The sequence below is a fragment of the Pongo abelii genome, chromosome 1, assembly GCF_028885655.2.
Source record: "Pongo abelii isolate AG06213 chromosome 1, NHGRI_mPonAbe1-v2.0_pri, whole genome shotgun sequence".
Taxonomy (NCBI): Eukaryota; Metazoa; Chordata; class Mammalia; order Primates; family Hominidae; genus Pongo; species Pongo abelii.
The window spans coordinates 206,101,494-206,119,747 of NC_071985.2; the positions used below are offsets into that span (position 1 = coordinate 206,101,494).

Sequence of the window (18,254 nt, forward strand, 5' to 3'; positions counted from 1 at the left end):
CAGGACAGGGAGGGGGCGGGGGCAGTGGCAGGACCCACCTCCCTACTCCTGGCCCAGGTTAGCCCACCCAGGCTCAGGAGCTGCAGAGCCAGGTGAAGCTGCCCTGCCTTGCAGAGGCAACTCCCTGAACTGACACATGAAGCCTGCGGCTCCAGGAAGCTCCCTAGAGCTGAGCCTGCCTGGGGACCCCACCCAACTTCCAAAGGAGCATTCCTGGGGCCTGAGGTCTGGGGGTGGAGTCTCCTGGGATTGTAAGGGTGGGGAGGTACAGCTGTGGGAGGATGCGAGGCTGTGTATATCCGAATATAAATGTACAGGGCACTCAAGCTTGTGTGCAAGTAGGTGTGTGTGGAGGGCTCTGTCCTTCCATGCACATGGGGTAATATACAAGAGTTCTGTAAGTGGACTGGGCTGGGGAGTGTTCAAGGGCTGTGTATGTGGTACACGGAAGTATGAATATGCAGGATTCTGGGTGTGTACTGGGCAGGTGTGGGGATACTGTGTGTGCCACACTGGATGGCGTGTGTGCAAGGGTGCTAGTGTACACTGGAGAGATGTGTGTATAGACAAGATCTGAATACGCTGCGATGGTATGGTGTGTGCACACGGGGATCTGTGTGTACACTGGCTAAGTGTGTGCTCAGGGTTCTGGGTGCACAGTGGGAGTGATGTGCACATGTGGCTCCATTTGTGCTTTGGAGGTGGGTTGGGCAAGCCTTGAGCTGAGCTGGGCTCAGCAGTGCCCAGCCTTGTGGCCAAATCGCTGAAGTCACTTCCTTTCCAGCAGCAACTTTCCAGGAGGAGGAGTTCTTCAGACCTGGGCGGGGAGGGGGGGGCGTGGAACAAGGAGCTCTCTGGGGAAGGAGGTGGGCGGGGGTGAGAGGCTGCAGGGAGGGCCTAGTGGGGCTGGAGGAGGGGAGTCCTCCGGGAGACAGAAGGAAAGACAAGGACGGGAGTCTGGAAGGGCCAAGGGCAGGAGGGGAGGGGGGCGGAGCAGGGCGGGAAGCTTAGTCCCTGGGTGACCTCGGAGGGAGGAAGGGAGGGCCGCCGGCAGGGTGACCCTCGGGTCCAGCCAGAGCTGGCGGTGGCGCCCGCACACCTGGCACCCAGGGCAGGGGGCTGGCAGGGGGCGGTTCTGGGGCAGACCTGCTTGCCAGGTGCCCCGCTCCAGGGAGGAAGAGGGTGGGCGAGGGTTGCACAAAGGAGCTCTGTGTGGCTGAGGGTAGGGTGGGGTGGGGTGTGCAGTGCTGTGCTGTGCTGTGCTGTGGGGGGGCCCTGATGGCCCCAGGGGGCGGGGCAGGGCCAGCTCCCCTTGGGGGCATCAGTGGCTCCAAGGGGACACCTAGTGGCGAGGGAGAGTAGTGCATCTAGTTGGATGGCTGTTGGTGGGAGGTGGTGACTAGAAGCTGAGAGGAGGATAGATTAGAAGTCAAAAATTAGAACTGATGGTTGGGACTAGGACCGTTGTAGGAGGCTGCAAGGGAGGGGGCTGAATCTCTGGACACCAAAGAAGTTTGATTTGCAGAAGCCCAACCTAAATTCAGACACCAGCTTAATTGAATGAGATGGCTGTTTGTCCTTAAGGGCATAACTTAACCTCTCTGTGCCTCTATTTAAATGATGCCAAATGAGTGACAGCTGCCATTATTATTGCCATCATTGTTATTTGTATTATGATATTGTGCCTGGGATCAGGTTGAAAGATCTTCAGGTGTTACTGTGTGGGCAGGTAGGTGGCTGAAGGGAAGGAGGTGGAGAGAGGTGATGACTAGTCCCCGAGGGGCAGATCCTGAGAGATAAGGCCCCTGGAGGAAAAGGGAGGTAATGGGAAGGTCTCAGAGCAGCAGTAATGGCCCCTTTGATGCAGTGTTTTCCATTTGAGGACATCCCAGGGCCTTCAAACCAGGCTGGGAGGGAAATGGTGGGGGAGGAGGAGTGTGCAAGCTGGAGAGAGGGTCATGAGGCCGGAAGTGAGAGCTGGGGCTGGCAGCCTGGCTCCCCTGGGGAGGCAGTGGGTGGGGGAGGGGAAGGAGGGCTGGGGAAGGGGTGGGGTGGTCACAGCCACAGCTGAGGAGGGTGGGGCTGGGGACTCAAGGATGTGGGCTGGCGCTTCCCGGCACTGTGCACAGCAGGTTGGGGCCCCCAGCCCCCTCCCAACCGGCTGGTGTCCCTATGGGCAAGCTCAGACACACTGACCCAACAGCAGACAGGCAGACAGAAGTACCCCTTTGACTTTGTCCACAGACCAGGGCTAGGTGGTACCCTTGGGAGGGGTCCAAGAGAATGGCCGCCGGGGTGTGGTGAGGAGGGGAGCCAGCTGCTTCCCTCAGATCCTGGAGGCTGCAAAAGACAGCAGTGGCCAGCCTCAGGAGGCCTGGCAGGAGGACGTGCCCAGAGGTCTTCACGGGTGGGTTGAACAGAAGCCACCACCGGAGAGGAGGTTTTTCTCTTCTGCCAAGATCACACCCTCAGGCCCCAGCTGGGAGGTCTCCAGAGCGGGGAAGGCTCGGCTAGCTTGACCCTCAGTAAGGGAGGAAAGGAGGGGGCTTCTGGTGGGCATCTCCAAGTGGGTGCCAGGAGCCACGGCACAACCACACTGTTGGAAATTGGACTTGGAGGTTCCAGAGTCTGATCCCCTTTTCTCGTTTGTGAGGGTGTCACCCACTGTCCTCCCTGTGAGGGCAACAGTGCTCCAAGTTCTTGGACTAGAGAGATCCTGACCTGGGAGGGGCCAGGTCCACAGCCGGGCCTGGGAGAGAGCAAAGTAGGTGGGACCAGTAGGTGGGACAACGAGGAGCAGCTGAGTCCTGGAACCTGCGGAGAGAGAAGGAACAGTGGATAGAGGGATGTTCCACCTGGGTGGGCAAGCAAAGGGCCCCTTCCTGTGCCATTTTGTGACCTCGGACACAGTCTCTTTCCCTCTTCAGGTCTCAGTTTCCTCATCTGTAAAATGGGAGGGACATGAGATGGCACTAGAAAGTGTCCCCACTGGGGTAGCTGGTTAAAAATACAGATTCCCAGATGTCCCTTCACATCTATGAGTCACATTCCCCTGGACTAGGGCCTGGGTATCTGGAATGTTACACAGCTCCCCCAGGCCCAGGCTTTGGAAGCCAATGGGTTAGATAATTTTAAGGTTCCTCCCAGCCTTAAATTAGACCACGGCGCTAGAAGGAGCATTTTCAGAAGTGGCTGAAGGATTGTTACAGGAGCTGGGAGTGGAAGGAGGCTTTGGACTTAAGGCAGAATTAGAAATCCTGCCACTTAGCAGCTATGTGACTTCAGGCAAGTTACACATCCACTCTTGAGCCAGTTTCCCCTGTAACATGGGGATAATAAATCATGCCTCCCAGGCTGCTGTGAGAATTCAGTGGGTCATAGATGTGTAGGTGCTTTGTAGATTGCAAATCGCCATCCCCCAAAGGGGAGCAGAGAAGTGTCTCTTTCTACTTTATCCTGTCCCCAAGTCAGCTCTGCAGTCTTCCTGTGGGGTGACAGCACTGGTAGGTGGGGAGAATCTACATGGGTCTGTGGCACACAGGTCCCAGGGATCCAGTACTAGATCAGAGCCAAACATTAGGCAGTGGCCAAGGTCAGTCTTTAAGACCCTCACAGTGTTGGGGTCCATTCAGCTCCCTGCTCCCTGAGATCCTGGCTCCTGGGATCAGCCATGGCCCTGAGTCCTCAGGCTTCTTTGGGAGTCAGACATGCCTGGATCTAAATCCCAGCTCTGCCCTGACCAGCTCAGGGAGTCAGTCGGTAAATATTTATGTAGCATTCATAGCCCAGGCCCTAGGGTCAGGCAATACAGCGATAAACAAGACAGACGTGATCCCTGCTCCTGAGGAGCCCACACTCTTGTGGGGGACACACTAAACAGCCAGTCACACAAGTAATTGATTATAGTTGCGATAAATACTATGAAGGTGAAATACATAGGGCTCTGAGAGGATGTAGCAGGGACCAGGACAAGGCCAGAGGTAGGATGGAGCAGCAGTTTTTCTGATGAAGGTGGAAGAAGGATCAGAGAATGTCCCTTTTCACATTCTTAGGTCCCTCCCTCAGCATCCTTCTTGGGTCTGGAGAAGAAGAAAGAGCCTCAAGGGAAAAGGCAGAGTTGATTGCTCTGTGTACCTCATTTGTGTGTTTTCATTCATTCAACAAACTTTTTTAATTTAATGTTTTGGAGAAAGGATCTCACTCTGCTGCCCAGGCTGGAGAACAATGGCACAATCATAGCTCAGAGCAGCCAGCCTCAACCTCCTGGGCTCAAGTGATCCTCCCACCTCAGCCTCTTGAGTAGCTGGGACTACAGGTGTGCACCACCATGCCCAGCTAATTTTTAAATGTTTGTAGGGACGGGGTCACGCTATGTTACACAAGCTGGTCTCGAACTCCTGGACTCAAGCGATCCTCCTGCCTCAGCCTCCCAAAGTGCTGGGATTACAGGTGTGAGCCCCTGCGCCTGGCCAAACAGCTGTTTTTTTTAAACGCTGCTGTAGGCCATGTGCTGTTCTGAGTGTTGGGAAATACATATAGTGGTGAATAGGACAGATATCCTTGCTTTTATGGTGTTTACCATCTTCCAGGGGATAGTTTCTGTAAGACTGGGGAGGATAATCCTATTGATCTCATGTTTGTCTGGGGAATTTGATGAGATAATCTATATAAAGTGCTTGGCCCAGTGTTTGGCAACAGAAAATGTCCCCAGACTATGGGCTTTTATTGTTGACTCCCGGTGTGATTGCTCTGACCTCAGGCATCTTTACTTTTTCTTTGCAGCTCTTATCCCACTAGTAATTAAGTCATTTATAATGATCTGATCAGTGTCTGTCTGTCCAGTCCTTGTCCAAAGTAGGTAGTTTATAACTAATGAGTGTATGAATGAATGATGTTACTTTTATCTCTGAGCCTCCATTTCTTCATCTGCAAAATGGGGTTATTAATAGCCCCTACCTCACAGGATTGGTATGAAGAATTAAATGAAACGATGCCTGGACAGCTTCCAGCCCAGTACCTGGCGCGCAGTAGGTGCTCACTAAACCTGAGCTGCGATGGTCCTTTCCAGGCGCTGTCCACGCCCCGAGGCCTGGGCTCAGGCCGAAGTTGCTCCACAGCACCCCCAGCTGACAGCCAGCGACTGGCAGAGCCCCCAGGCACGGGGGCCCTCTCTCTTCCAGGTCAGCCGGGTGTCTGCGCTGGACAGAGCGCTGAGGGAGCCGGGGGTGGTACCTGGAGGAGGCCAGGCCGTTGGGCAGGGGTTGAGCTGTGGCCACCAGACCATTTGGGGAATTCAGATCTATTGCCCGTCTTGTTGCCCACAGAGATCTCCAGTGTGACAGCCCAGGCGGCAGAGCCGAGGGTGAGTGGTGGGGGTTCTTCTGGAGCCCTTTGGGGGTAAGAAGGAGGGAGGCCGTGCCCTTGTTAGAACTTCCTGGTCTTCTCCTTAAGTTTGATCACCCTGCTGATGTGCTTCCCTCTCAAAGGCAGGGGTCCTGTTCTTCCTGAGTGCATAGCCAGATTCCCAAAGGGGATGAGCTGTCAATAAGTGAAACTGGGCCGGGCGTGGTGGCTCACGCCTGTAATCCCAGTACTTTGGGAGGCCGAGGCAGGTGGATCATCTGAGGTCAGGAGCTCGAGACCAGCCTGGCCAACTTGGTGAAACCCCGTCTCTACTAAAATACAAAAATGAGCCAGGCATGGTGGCGCATGCCTGTAATCCCAGGTACTTGGGAGGCTGACACCTGAGAATCGCTTGCACTAGGAGGCGGAGGTTGCAGTGAGCTGAGATCACGCTGCTTCACTCTAGCCTGGGCGACAGAGTGAGACTCTCTTTCAAAAAAAAAAAAAAAAAAAAAGTGAAACTAGGCCCATGAGGGGCTCACTATAGACATGGTGGTTTGAGAAAAGCTGGGAGTCAGCAAGGGGATTGGGCTTGGGGTGGGGAGGGGAGCTTGGTAAGGAGATGAGACCTCAGGAGGGAGGGGTCCAAGAGCTCATCGAGGATATGGGAAGCTGATGAGGATGTAGGTGTTCAGTAAGGGACCTCCTGCTCTTCCTGCCTGGCAGGTCCTGGTCCCGGCTTCTCGCACCCTCATGTCAGCCCCGGCCCCGCCCGGCGGCCTGCGGAGGACAAGGTCAGGATGCGTGTGAAGCCCCAGGGCCTGGTGGTGACTTCCAGTGCCGTGTGCAGCTCTCCTGACTACCTCCGGGAACCCAAGTACTACCCCGGCGGCCCCCCCACCCCCCGGCCCCTGCTTCCCACCCGGCCCCCTGCCAGCCCACCCGACAAGGCCTTCTCCACCCACGCCTTCTCCGAGAACCCACGCCCACCCCCACGCCGGGACCCCAGCACCCGGCGCCCACCAGTGCTTGCCAAGGGGGACGACCCGCTGCCCCCACGGGCAGCCCGTCCTGTCTCACAGGCCCGCTGCCCCACACCGGCCGGAGACAGCAGCAGCTCCCGACGCTGCTGGGACAACGGGCGGGTGAACCTGCGACCAGTGGTGCAGCTGATTGACATCATGAAGGACCTGACACGCCTCTCCCAGGACCTGCAGCACAGTGGTGTACACCTGGACTGTGGCGGGCTCCGACTGAGCCGCCCGCCTGCACCGCCACCCGGCGACCTACAATACAGCTTCTTCTCCTCACCCAGTTTGGCCAACAGCATCCGTAGCCCTGAGGAGCGGGCCACCCCACACGCCAAGTCGGAGCGGCCCAGCCACCCCCTCTACGAGCCTGAGCCTGAGCCTAGGGACAGTCCCCAGCCTGGCCAAGGCCATAGTCCTGGAGCCACGGCTGCGGCCACGGGTCTGCCCCCAGAGCCTGAGCCAGACAGCACTGATTACTCAGAACTTGCTGACGCTGACATCCTTAGTGAGCTGGCCTCCCTCACTTGCCCAGAGGCCCAGCTGCTAGAGGCCCAGGCCCTCGAGCCACCATCGCCCGAGCCGGAGCCTCAGCTCCTGGACCCCCAGCCCCGCTTCCTGGACCCGCAGGCACTAGAGCCGCTCGGGGAAGCTCTGGAGCTGCCACCCCTGCAACCTCTTGCTGATCCTCTGGGGCTGCCGGGCCTGGCTCTCCAGGCCCTGGACACCCTGCCTGACTCCTTGGAGTCGCAGCTGCTTGACCCCCAGGCACTCGACCCCCTGCCCAAGCTGCTTGACGTCCCAGGTCGCCGTCTGGAGCCCCAGCAGCCCCTGGGGCACTGCCCACTGGCCGAGCCCTTGCGCCTGGACTTGTGCTCACCGCACGGCCCCCCCGGGCCTGAGGGTCACCCCAAGTACGCCTTGCGGCGCACTGATAGGCCAAAGATCCTGTGTCGCCGGCGGAAAGCCGGACGGGGGCGCAAGGCAGACGCCGGACCCGAGGGCCGCCTACTACCCCTGCCTATGCCCACGGGGCTGGTGGCCGCCCTGGCCGAACCCCCACCGCCTCCTCCACCCCCTGCCCTGCCAGGCCCAGGCCCGGTCTCAGTCCCAGAGTTGAAGCCGGAATCTTCCCAGACCCCAGTGGTCTCTACCCGCAAAGGCAAGTGCCGGGGCATGCGGCGCATGGTGGTGAAGATGGCCAAGATCCCCGTATCGCTGGGGCGGCGGAACAAGACCACATACAAAGTGTCTTCCTTGAGCAGCAGCCTGAGCGTGGAGGGCAAGGAGCTGGGCCTGCGCGTGTCGGCTGAGCCCACCCCGCTGCTGAAGATGAAGAACAACGGGCGGAACGTGGTAGTGGTCTTCCCACCCGGTGAGATGCCCATTATTCTCAAGCGTAAGCGCGGCCGCCCTCCTAAGAACCTGCTGCTGGGTCCCGGCAAGCCCAAGGAGCCAGCTGTGGTGGCGGCCGAGGCAGCCACTGTGGCAGCGGCCACCATGGCCATGCCAGAGGTGAAGAAACGACGGCGGCGGAAGCAGAAGCTGGCATCTCCCCAGCCATCCTATGCAGCAGACGCCAACGACAGCAAGGCCGAGTACTCAGACGTCCTGGCCAAGCTGGCCTTCCTGAACCGCCAGAGCCAGTGCGCTGGACGGTGCTCACCGCCCCGCTGCTGGACACCCAGTGAGCCAGAGTCGGTGCACCAGGCCCCCGACACCCAGAGCATCTCCCACTTCCTGCATCGTGTGCAGGGCTTCCGGCGGCGTGGGGGCAAAGCAGGCGGTTTTGGTGGCCGGGGTGGGGGCCATGCGGCCAAGTCAGCCCGATGCTCCTTCAGTGACTTCTTTGAGGGCATTGGCAAGAAAAAGAAGGTGGTGGCTGTGGCAGCCGCTGGGGTCGGGGGCCCTGGCCTTACCGAGTTGGGGCACCCACGCAAACGGGGCCGGGGGGAGGTAGACGCTGTGACTGGGAAGCCAAAGCGCAAGAGACGGTCCCGGAAGAATGGGACTCTGTTCCCAGAGCAGGTGCCCAGTGGCCCAGGCTTTGGGGAGGCAGGCGCTGAGTGGGCCGGGGATAAGGGTGGTGGCTGGGCCCCTCACCATGGGCACCCAGGTGGGCAAGCTGGCCGAAACTGTGGGTTTCAGGGGACCGAGGCCCGGGCCTTTGCCTCCACTGGGCTGGAGAGTGGAGCTTCAGGCCGTGGCAGCTACTACAGCACGGGCGCACCCTCAGGCCAGACCGAGCTCAGCCAGGAGCGCCAAAACCTCTTCACCGGCTACTTTCGCTCGCTGCTCGATTCGGATGACTCCTCCGATCTCTTGGACTTTGCCCTCTCAGCCTCTCGCCCAGAGTCCCGGAAGGCATCGGGCACCTATGCAGGGCCACCCACCAGCGCCCTGCCTGCCCAGCGGGGCCTGGCCACCTTCCCTAGCCGGGGAGCCAAGGCCAGCCCCGTGGCAGTGGGTAGCGGCGGGGCTGGGGCGGACCCCTCCTTCCAGCCTGTCCTGTCTGCGCGCCAGACCTTCCCACCAGGACGGGCAGCAAGCTATGGGCTAACTCCAGCCACTTCAGACTGCCGGGCAGCCGAGACCTTCCCCAAGCTGGCTCCCCCACCCTCAGCCGTGGCCCGCTCACCTACCACCCACCCGCCTGCCAACACCTACCTGCCCCAGTATGGCGGCTATGGGGCTGGACAAAGCGTATTTGCCCCAACTAAGCCCTTTACAGGCCAGGACTGCGCTAACAGCAAGGACTGCAGCTTCGCCTATGGCAGCGGCAACAGCCTCCCTGCCTCACCCAGCAGCGCCCACAGCGCCGGCTATGCCCCACCGCCTACCGGGGGCCCCTGCCTGCCACCAAGCAAGGCCTCCTTCTTCAACAGCTCTGAGGGGGCCCCCTTCTCTGGTTCAGCCCCCACGCCCCTGCGCTGTGACAGCCGGGCCAGCACAGTCTCCCCCGGTGGCTACATGGTGCCCAAGGGCACCACAGCCTCTGCCACCTCTGCAGCCTCTGCCGCCTCCTCCTCCTCCTCCTCCTTCCAGCCCTCGCCCGAGAACTGTCGGCAGTTTGCGGGGGCTTCTCAGTGGCCTTTCCGGCAGGGCTATGGAGGCCTGGACTGGGCCTCAGAGGCCTTTAGTCAGCTCTACAATCCCAGTTTTGACTGCCACGTCAGCGAGCCCAACGTGATCCTGGACATCTCCAACTACACACCGCAGAAGGTGAAGCAGCAGACGGCTGTGTCGGAGACGTTCTCCGAGTCATCCTCCGACAGCACCCAGTTCAATCAGCCGGTCGGTGGCGGGGGGTTTCGGCGTGCCAACAGCGAGGCCTCAAGTAGTGAGGGCCAGTCGAGCCTGTCCAGCCTGGAGAAACTGATGATGGACTGGAACGAGGCATCATCTGCCCCCGGCTACAACTGGAACCAGAGTGTCCTCTTTCAGAGTAGCTCCAAGCCGGGCCGTGGACGGCGGAAGAAGGTGGACCTGTTCGAGGCCTCACATCTGGGCTTCCCGACATCCGCCTCTGCCGCTGCCTCAGGCTACCCATCCAAACGGAGCACCGGGCCCCGGCAGCCGCGAGGTGGACGGGGCGGTGGGGCCTGCTCAGCCAAGAAGGAGCGGGGTGGCGCAGCGGCCAAAGCCAAGTTCATCCCCAAGCCACAGCCGGTCAACCCACTGTTCCAGGACAGTCCTGACCTCGGCCTGGACTACTATAGCGGGGACAGCAGCATGTCACCACTGCCCTCACAGTCGAGGGCCTTCGGCGTGGGAGAGCGAGACCCCTGTGACTTCATAGGACCCTACTCCATGAACCCGTCCACGCCTTCCGACGGCACCTTTGGCCAAGGCTTCCACTGCGACTCGCCCAGCCTGGGTGCTCCCGAGCTTGATGGCAAGCATTTCCCACCGCTGGCCCACCCGCCCACGGTGTTTGACGCTGGCCTGCAGAAGGCATACTCGCCCACCTGCTCACCTACACTGGGCTTCAAGGAAGAGCTGCGGCCACCGCCCACAAAGCTGGCTGCCTGCGAGCCCCTCAAGCATGGGCTCCAGGGGGCCAGCCTGGGCCACGCAGCTGCAGCCCAGGCCCACCTGAGCTGCCGGGACCTGCCGCTGGGCCAGCCCCACTATGATTCCCCCAGCTGCAAGGGCACAGCATATTGGTACCCTCCAGGCTCAGCTGCCCGCAGCCCGCCCTATGAAGGCAAGGTGGGTACAGGGCTGCTGGCTGACTTCCTGGGCAGGACGGAGGCCGCGTGCCTCAGTGCCCCTCACCTGGCTAGCCCACCAGCCACGCCCAAGGCCGACAAGGAGCCACTGGAAATGGCCCGGCCCCCTGGCCCACCCCGGGGCCCTGCTGCAGCCGCTGCTGGCTATGGCTGCCCACTCCTTAGTGACTTGACCCTGTCCCCTGTGCCGAGGGACTCGCTGCTGCCCCTGCAGGACACCGCCTACAGGTACCCAGGCTTTATGCCCCAGGCGCATCCTGGCCTGGGTGGGGGCCCCAAGAGCGGCTTCCTGGGGCCCATGGCGGAACCTCACCCCGAGGACACATTCACCGTCACGTCCCTGTAGTGCCAACTGAAGTGCCGACTGGACCGCGAGGTTTTGTTCCTGGGTGAGTCTGGGGATGTGGGTGCGGTGGGCAGAGGCCTGGGGGTGGGAAGAGGACATCAGAGCTTAGGCGAGGACAGAGGTATGGAGTGCAGGAAGCAAATGCAGGATTTAAGGGCAAGGCTGGGGACTGAGAGCAGGGTGTAGGGATTCAGGATTCGCTGTTGCGGACAGTCTCAGGAGGAGATGGGGTGCTTGGGCTGGGAACTCAGCAGGGGGCTTGAACGTTCAGGGGGTCTTGTGAATTGAAATGGCCAGAGGACTATACACTGGATGGGGCCCTGTAGTTTGGTTCATTAAGCTTTCAATTCTTTGTTCATGCTATGTCTTGGGCAGGAAGTGAGTCTTTCCCAGGAAATACGCTGATAAGGGTGGGCATTTGTATCGCCCTGTGTGAGACAGGTGAAGGGAGAAGCAGGTTGGACGGTCGTCTACCCAGGGCCTATCCAGAGGACCAGCCCTGCCGGCACCCCCATTTCCCTGGGAGCTTCACTGATTCTAAGAGGCAGCCTGGTGAGGGCCAGGCCAAGAGTGGCCAGTATGGCGTGGTCACACACTCTGCAAGGGCTTCACAGAATGGCCCAAAATGTCCTCTCTTGGCCTCCCAAGGTACCCCCAAAGGCTATTTTCCAACATCTTTGGTCTGAGATAGGCTAGGTGTGGCCAGGAGCATGTGGGGTAGGGACCCAGAAGTGGAGAAGGGGTGCTGGGGTCCCACTGTCCCTGCAACAGTGAGGCTATCTTCAGGCAAAGGTATTTTGACCCTAGAAAAGCCAGTCCCTTTCCTGAAGCCAAAGGCTTTTCTGAGAGTTCAGTTAAAGAGTGTTAAATGTTTTGACACTGTTTTTATCAGGTACTGTGATCTCATTAGTTGGAGTCAGTTTTAGTATTCTCAAGATTTGGTGTTTTAAAAAGGGAAAATAAAAGACAGAAAATGCCCCCAAAATGATCAAAGGGAACAAAGTTGAAGGAGCCATCTTCTTGAAGAACAGCCTGCTCCAGAAATACAGCCGCCACTGGCCCCACTTTTGGACAACAGATCTGTCACAAAATTGGCCCAGATGTGGTGGTTGGTGGTGGGGCAGGCTGGGGGCATGCCTGCGTCCCTCACCCTTCACCTCTGCTGCCACTGAAGCTTCCTGGGAGTTTCTCTTCCTGGAGGAGTAGCTGGGCTCCTGGAAAGTCCCATCCGTGCTCTGGGAGGCCATTCAAGGCCAGAGTGACTCAGGGTCCTGAAGTCATGTCAGTGGAAACTTGTTGCCCCCTCTCTGCCAGCCCCCAGCTCCCCTGGTGCCTGAAGGTGACAAACGGCAGCATGCAGGAGTCAGGAGGCCTCCGGGAGGACCATTCCCAGATTGGCCACCAACTTGCCACATGCCCTTGACCAAGCTTTTACCCCTCTCTGGGCCTCAGTTTCCCCATCTTTTCAAGGAAATTTACTTTGATAATGCTTTTGCCCCTCTCTGGGCCTCAGTTTCCCCATCTTTTCCAGGAAATTTACTTTGATAATCCCTTAGGCTCTCGCAGCTCTGCATGGCAGAGACAATGAAGCAAACTTTTTTTTTTTTTTTTTTGGCAGCATCTTTTCCTTCCTAATGAAGCCAGGCCAAGATTAAAATGGCCTTCCATTCCCCATGCAAGCAGCAGAGCCTCAGATCTGAAGCAGGCCAGGGAGAAGCTGCTTAGGGTTTAAAATGTCAAACTCTTGATCCTTCTCACTGGCGGGGAGATGTCTCATGGATAATCCAGAAATGTGAAATAATCCAAAAACCATTCCTCCCAGGCTCTGGATGGGAAAATGGACGGGTGTGGGGGCTGGGTGTTTGGGCAGGTCACAGCTCAGTGAAATACATAATGGAACCACCCAGTGAGGCCTGAACGCAGGAGGAACTGGGATGCCATCCAACCCCACATTCTGGCCCTGCTCCCCACTCAGGGCTGGGAGTTAACTGTGCTGTCCTCAAACCAATGCATTCCATTGTTCTAGAGACATCTGTCCAGCACCCACTAGAAGCCAGGCATTGGGGGCACCACAGTGAACACCACAAATGAGGTACTGGTCTTCAGGGGGCTTCCCATTTAGAGGGAAAGACAGCAAACAGTGGCATTAAGCATGTGATGATTCCAGCTATAGGAAGCACCGTACAAAAGAAAAAAGCTAGAAGCTTGTGAGCTCACACAGCGTGCTGACCGGACCTTGAAGCTGAGGCCTGAGGAATGATGGGGCTGGACAGCTGGCAGGGAGGGGGAAGAACATTCTGGGCAGAGGGAACAGCAGTGTGGAAAGCCTAGAGGCCGGAAGGGGCTCAGCTTTGAGAAACTGCCTATGGGAAGGCAGTAAAGCTAAGTGAGGGGATGAGGCAGGCGAGGCCAGATCACACGGGGCATTAGAAGGAGTCTGAATTTCATTCCCAGACACATGGGGATCCACTGAAGAGTTCCCTGCCGGAATTCCCCAGGCCACCGTGGAGCAGGGCTAGTGTTGAAGCAGGGAGACCAGCTGCAGTAGTCCACACACGCAGCGATGATGGCCCAGGCCAGGTGGTGGGAGGGCTGCCCCCTCTCGCTATCTAAGATGACCCATAGGCTCTAGGGCAACCCCCCAGTGCCAGGGGATGATCAAAATCACCACGGGAATGAGAAAGAGTTGGAGATACAGAGGAGAGTGGCAAGGAAAAAGAGTTCATAGAGGGAGTTGCCACTCTCAACAGAGGGCTTAAGCAGAGAGGACAAGGACACGCTCATTCACCAATAGCAGTGAGCAGTTTTGACGCCAGGCACTGGAGAAGCAGCAGTTGAGCTTAGTTTCCCAACTTGAGCCCCTGTGTGTCCATCCAGTGCTGGGTACTGGGGAGACAAAGCAGACATGACCCCTGTCCTCCAGTTCAGCCTCCACCCCAGGAAACTAAAACAAATACACAAAGAACCTGAAAACAGCTGGTAGAGAGTGGCAGGTGCCCAGAGGCAGTGAGAAACAAAGATTTGCTGGACAGCTGGGTGTTGTGGTCAGAAGTCAGCCCTCTGCCCCCTTGATGAAAAAAGGGACATTTGTGCTGGGACCTTTATGTAACGCTGCCTCACTGACCCTTCACAGCAGACTATGAGGTGGGATGTGTCTCCCCACCACAACCCCCTGCCTCCTGCCCTATCCCACATTAGAGTTGAGGAAATGGGTGCAGCTCCGAACCTTGCCCAGGGGATCCATTAGCAAATAGTGGAGCCAGGATTAGAACCCAGTACTGTCCCTCCTGAGCCTGGGTGCTCTGCCATATGGCTGCCTCTCGTCTCCCCATGCCTGATTCCCCATCTGCAAAAGGATAGGTTGGATTGGACAATCCCTACACTTTTTTTTTGTTTGTTTTTTTTTTTGAGATGGAGTCTCACTGTGTCGCCCAGGCTGGAATGCAGTGGCACGATCTCGGCTCACTGCAGCCTCTGCCTCCTGGGTTCAGGCGATTCTCCTGCCTCAGCCTCCTGTAGCTGGGATTACAGGGGCGCACCACCGTGCCCAGCTAATTTTTTTGTATTTTTAGTAGAGACGGGGTTTCACCACATTGGTCAGGCTGTTCTCGAACTCCTGACCTTGTGATCCACCTGCCTCGGCCTCCCAAAGTGCTGGGATTACAGGTGTGAGCCACCGCGCCCAGCCCAATCCCCACAACTCTTGCTGGGTCTGACATCTTAAATGGATTTTGAGGTTCTGTGGAAGAAGCTGCACTGGAGCTCAACCTTCAAGAATAGGCAAGGTTTGGACACATGGAGACCGGGGGAAGGGCATTCTGGGCAGAGGGAGCTGTGGGCAAAGGCAGGTCACATCCCAATGTGGATTAGAAGATAAAAGCTCAGAGGAGACAGAATGGGGAATGTGGGGCCCGACTGATCTCAGAGCTGTGCCTGATGGGACAGGGAACAGAACGGGTCAAGCAAGGAGGGGGCCTTGGCCCTGTGCAGACATCTTCTCTGGGCCTCTAGATGGAAAGTACAGCCAGACAGACTGGCTCCACGTTGGGCCCGGTGGGCTAAAGATCGACCCTATCAGACCCTGGGGACAGGGGTGGGAGGGTACGAAGGGCCCTCCAAGGTGTTCAGGAATCTTGAGTCACTCTCCCCTCCCTGCTCTCTCTCAGGCCTGACCTGAGGCCAAGAGAAATGTCACAGGTCCTCCAAGGTTAACACCGGCTGGGGCCTGACCGAAGCAGGAAGCAGTTTCCAAGGCCACCATCCAGCTGGGGTCAGCAGGCATGCCCGGGCCTGGGCCAGGCCGCAGCTGCTCTGGGCTTTGTCTCTTCGTGTCTTGAAACCTCGAGAGGTCACTTGATCTTGCCTGTGACTCTGAGCAAGAGGCCTTACGTCAGGGCCCAGCCAGTCCTGCCCTGACTCTTCTGGCACAAGTTCTTCCCCACACTCTCTGAGGCCATCCTCCCTCTGATCCTATCTCTTGCCACTCCTGCAGCCATGTTTAGGCCAGGCCTTGTTCCGAGCCCTCATTTCCTGAAAATGTAACCTCTCCATGATCATACCGACTCACCCTCCTTCTTTCTTATCTTCCCACGTCCCAGAGCAGGGCCACGGAACTGGAGGGTGGTGGCTGGGAGCCTGCCTGTGGACACAGATAGGCCTCTATGCACAACCCAGTTCCATCCCTTACCAGCTAGGTGACCTGGTGAGTCATGTCACCTGATGAGTCACGTCACCTCTCTGTGTCTCTTGTGAGAATTAAATGAGATTACACGTGAAGCCCTTGGCCAGGTCCCTGGTACACAGTGAGCACGTAGTCAGTGGCTGGTGATGGGTAGGTAAATACCCCGCAGAGGCTGAACTCCGGGGCCTCTGGCCAGCCTGTGTGAGTCACACCCCTCCAACCCTCGCCTCTTGTACCTTCACGCAGGACCACAGAGCCGGCCCTCCCTCGCCTGTGCCCCTCCTAGGAAGGAGCTTGTATTCTAGTGTGGATTTGGGGCCTTGGGGGAAGCTTTGTGATAGCACCTAGTTCTTTGCTTTAGCAATTGGGCCGAGTCCTCCCTGGAGGACCCAAGGACAAAATGACCCGGCTCAGCTAGAAACGCTGTCATCACAGTTATGCACACCAATCCTTTCCCCCACTGCAAATATGAAAAATATTTTCTTGTGACTGTAATATGTCATGATTTTTCCCCTGGCAGTTGTGCCATCTTTGTCAGCATAACTTTTGCTGCCATAGTGCACTGCGTTTGTGCTGGAAGGCTGGGGGAAGTAGATGAATTCTGTGTTCACACACATGAGCTAGTGACCTGCTTGGGGCCAGGCATTGTATCCAGTGCTGCGGGTATCACTGAGCAAGACACACAGTGCCCTGCCCCCACAGGGCTTGCAGCCTTTTACAGGTGTTTGTTTAAAACCTCCTTGCCAGGCGCGGTGGCTCACGCCTGTAATCCCAGCACTTTGGGAGGCCGAGGGAGGAGGATCACCTGAGGTCGGGAGTTCGAGACCAGCCTGGCTAACGTGGCAAAACCCCGTCTCTACTAAAAATACGAAAATTAGCCGGGCATGATGGCAGGTGCCTATAGTGCCAGCTACTCGGGAAGCTGAGGCAGGAGAACTGCTTGATCCCAGGAGGCGGAGGTTGCAGTGAGCCAGTATCACACCACTGCACTCCAGCCTGGGTGATGAGCAAAAACTCTGTCTAAAAAAAAAAAAAAAAAAACAAAAAAAACCCAAAAACCTCCACATGGGCCGGGCACAGTGGCTGATGCCTGTAATTCCAGCACTTTCGGAGGCCGAGGCGGGCAGATCACTTGAGGCCAGGAGTTTGAGACCAGCCTGGCCAACATGGTGAAACCCCGTCTCTACTAAAAACACAAAAGTTAGCCAGTTGTGGTGGTGTGTGCCTGTAGTCCCAGCTACATGGGAGGCTGAGGCAGGAGAATTGCTTGAACCCGGGAGCCGGAGGTTGCAGTGAACTATGATCGCACCACTGCACTCCAGCCTGGGTGACAGAGCAAGACTCCATCTCAAAAAAAATAAAAAATTAAAAAAAAAATCCTCCACATGAGCATCACTCTCTAGAAGAGAGCCTGGGACACTCCCATGAGAAGGATCAGGGACCACTCTCTAAAACCGTTGTGAGCAGGGCAGACAGCAGGAGATTTCTGGAGGCAGGAAATGGGTCTTGACAAATTTGAGACTTCAGAGGCTTTAGCTCTAGCTCAGCCACCTAGGTTTCTGGCCCAACTCCCTCCCTGCTCCAGGCACGCACCCCACCCCCAGCCCCCCAGTTCATTCTCCCCATTATGACCACCAAAGTGCTTGGGTTTTTTGTTTTTGTTTTTGTTTTTTTTTTAGCATTTTTAGATACACAGTGTCTGGAGTCCCTAAAATATTTATTGGATGAATTGATTAAAACACATCTGCTCCTGTGACTCCATTGCTCTACACCTTCTGATTGCTTCCTTCCCTCTCCAGCCTCCTTCCTTGCCTATAAAATCAAGGCCCAGCTTCCCAGCATGGTATTCAAGGTATTCCAGGCTTCCGTCCTGGCACCCAACCTTTTTTTCAGCCCCAATCTTCCTCACACACACCCTCCCTTAACAGCCAGGAGCATGTGTGGAAACAGGAGGGAGCTCTGGGAGGGCTGGCTCCCAAAGGTGCCCCGTGCTTTTGCTGTTCCTGGCCTGGGTGGCACTTTCCTACCCCATCTCCCACCTGTCAGTTCCTATCTTTCACTTAGACATCACTTCCTCCAAGAAGCATTCCAGGGTCCTTCTCAGGCCCAATTAATCTCTCACCCTTTCTGCATCCGTGACAGCCCTTCCTGGGAATGCCCTCCTTGCCACGACATCAACTCCTTTAGGGCAATTACTCATCTCTGGGCACCGTCCTCCCCTCCCCCACCAAGTGTCTCATCATGCCTGGGACATTTCAGGTTTTTTTTTGTTTTTTTTTTTTTAAACTTGAGTTGAAGAAAAGCATGTAGAATAGGGAGAATTCTAAGAGGAAAGGTTAAGCCCTGGGGAACGGGATGGGACAATTTCACCCTGTCATCAGGAAGTGCTCCTAATAGAAGGGCAGGGACAGGGTGTGTAAATAAACCAGTTCAAATTCTCAGAGCTCACCGGGCCTGTGGACCTCTCCAAGCACAATCCGTCCAGTTTACAAAGAGGGAAAGGTCCTCGCCTGAGGACTCAGAGCCACCTGGTCATTGAAGCACAGAAGGTAGAGCCAGGAAGGGCCCTTGGGGATCACCTGGTTCCATGGTTCTTGCTCTTTCCTCAGCCTCCCCTTCAGTTG

At 57.3% G+C, this 18,254-nt stretch overlaps 1 protein-coding gene across 10 annotated transcripts in view; it reads left to right on the forward strand.

The window, feature by feature from the left end:
- The window catches only part of AHDC1 (AT-hook DNA binding motif containing 1), a 69,786-nt gene that overhangs the window by 45,908 nt on the left and 5,624 nt on the right, over nucleotides 1-18,254 (forward strand). For 6 of the 10 annotated variants that reach the window (XM_063714071.1, XM_054539132.2, XM_054539139.2 and 3 more), the window contains 3 exons: nucleotides 5,069-5,180; nucleotides 5,325-5,362; nucleotides 6,070-10,992. In XM_063714071.1, the coding sequence (XP_063570141.1) occupies nucleotides 6,144-10,949 (4,806 nt within the window). In that variant the 5' untranslated portion in view covers nucleotides 5,069-5,180; nucleotides 5,325-5,362; nucleotides 6,070-6,143 and the 3' untranslated portion in view covers nucleotides 10,950-10,992. Of the gene's footprint in view, nucleotides 1-2,042; nucleotides 5,181-5,324; nucleotides 5,363-6,069; nucleotides 10,993-12,975; nucleotides 13,042-18,254 lie in introns of those variants that run through there. The other 4 variants (XR_010136451.1, XM_024233639.3, XM_063714061.1 and 1 more) reach the window with 4 other exon arrangements.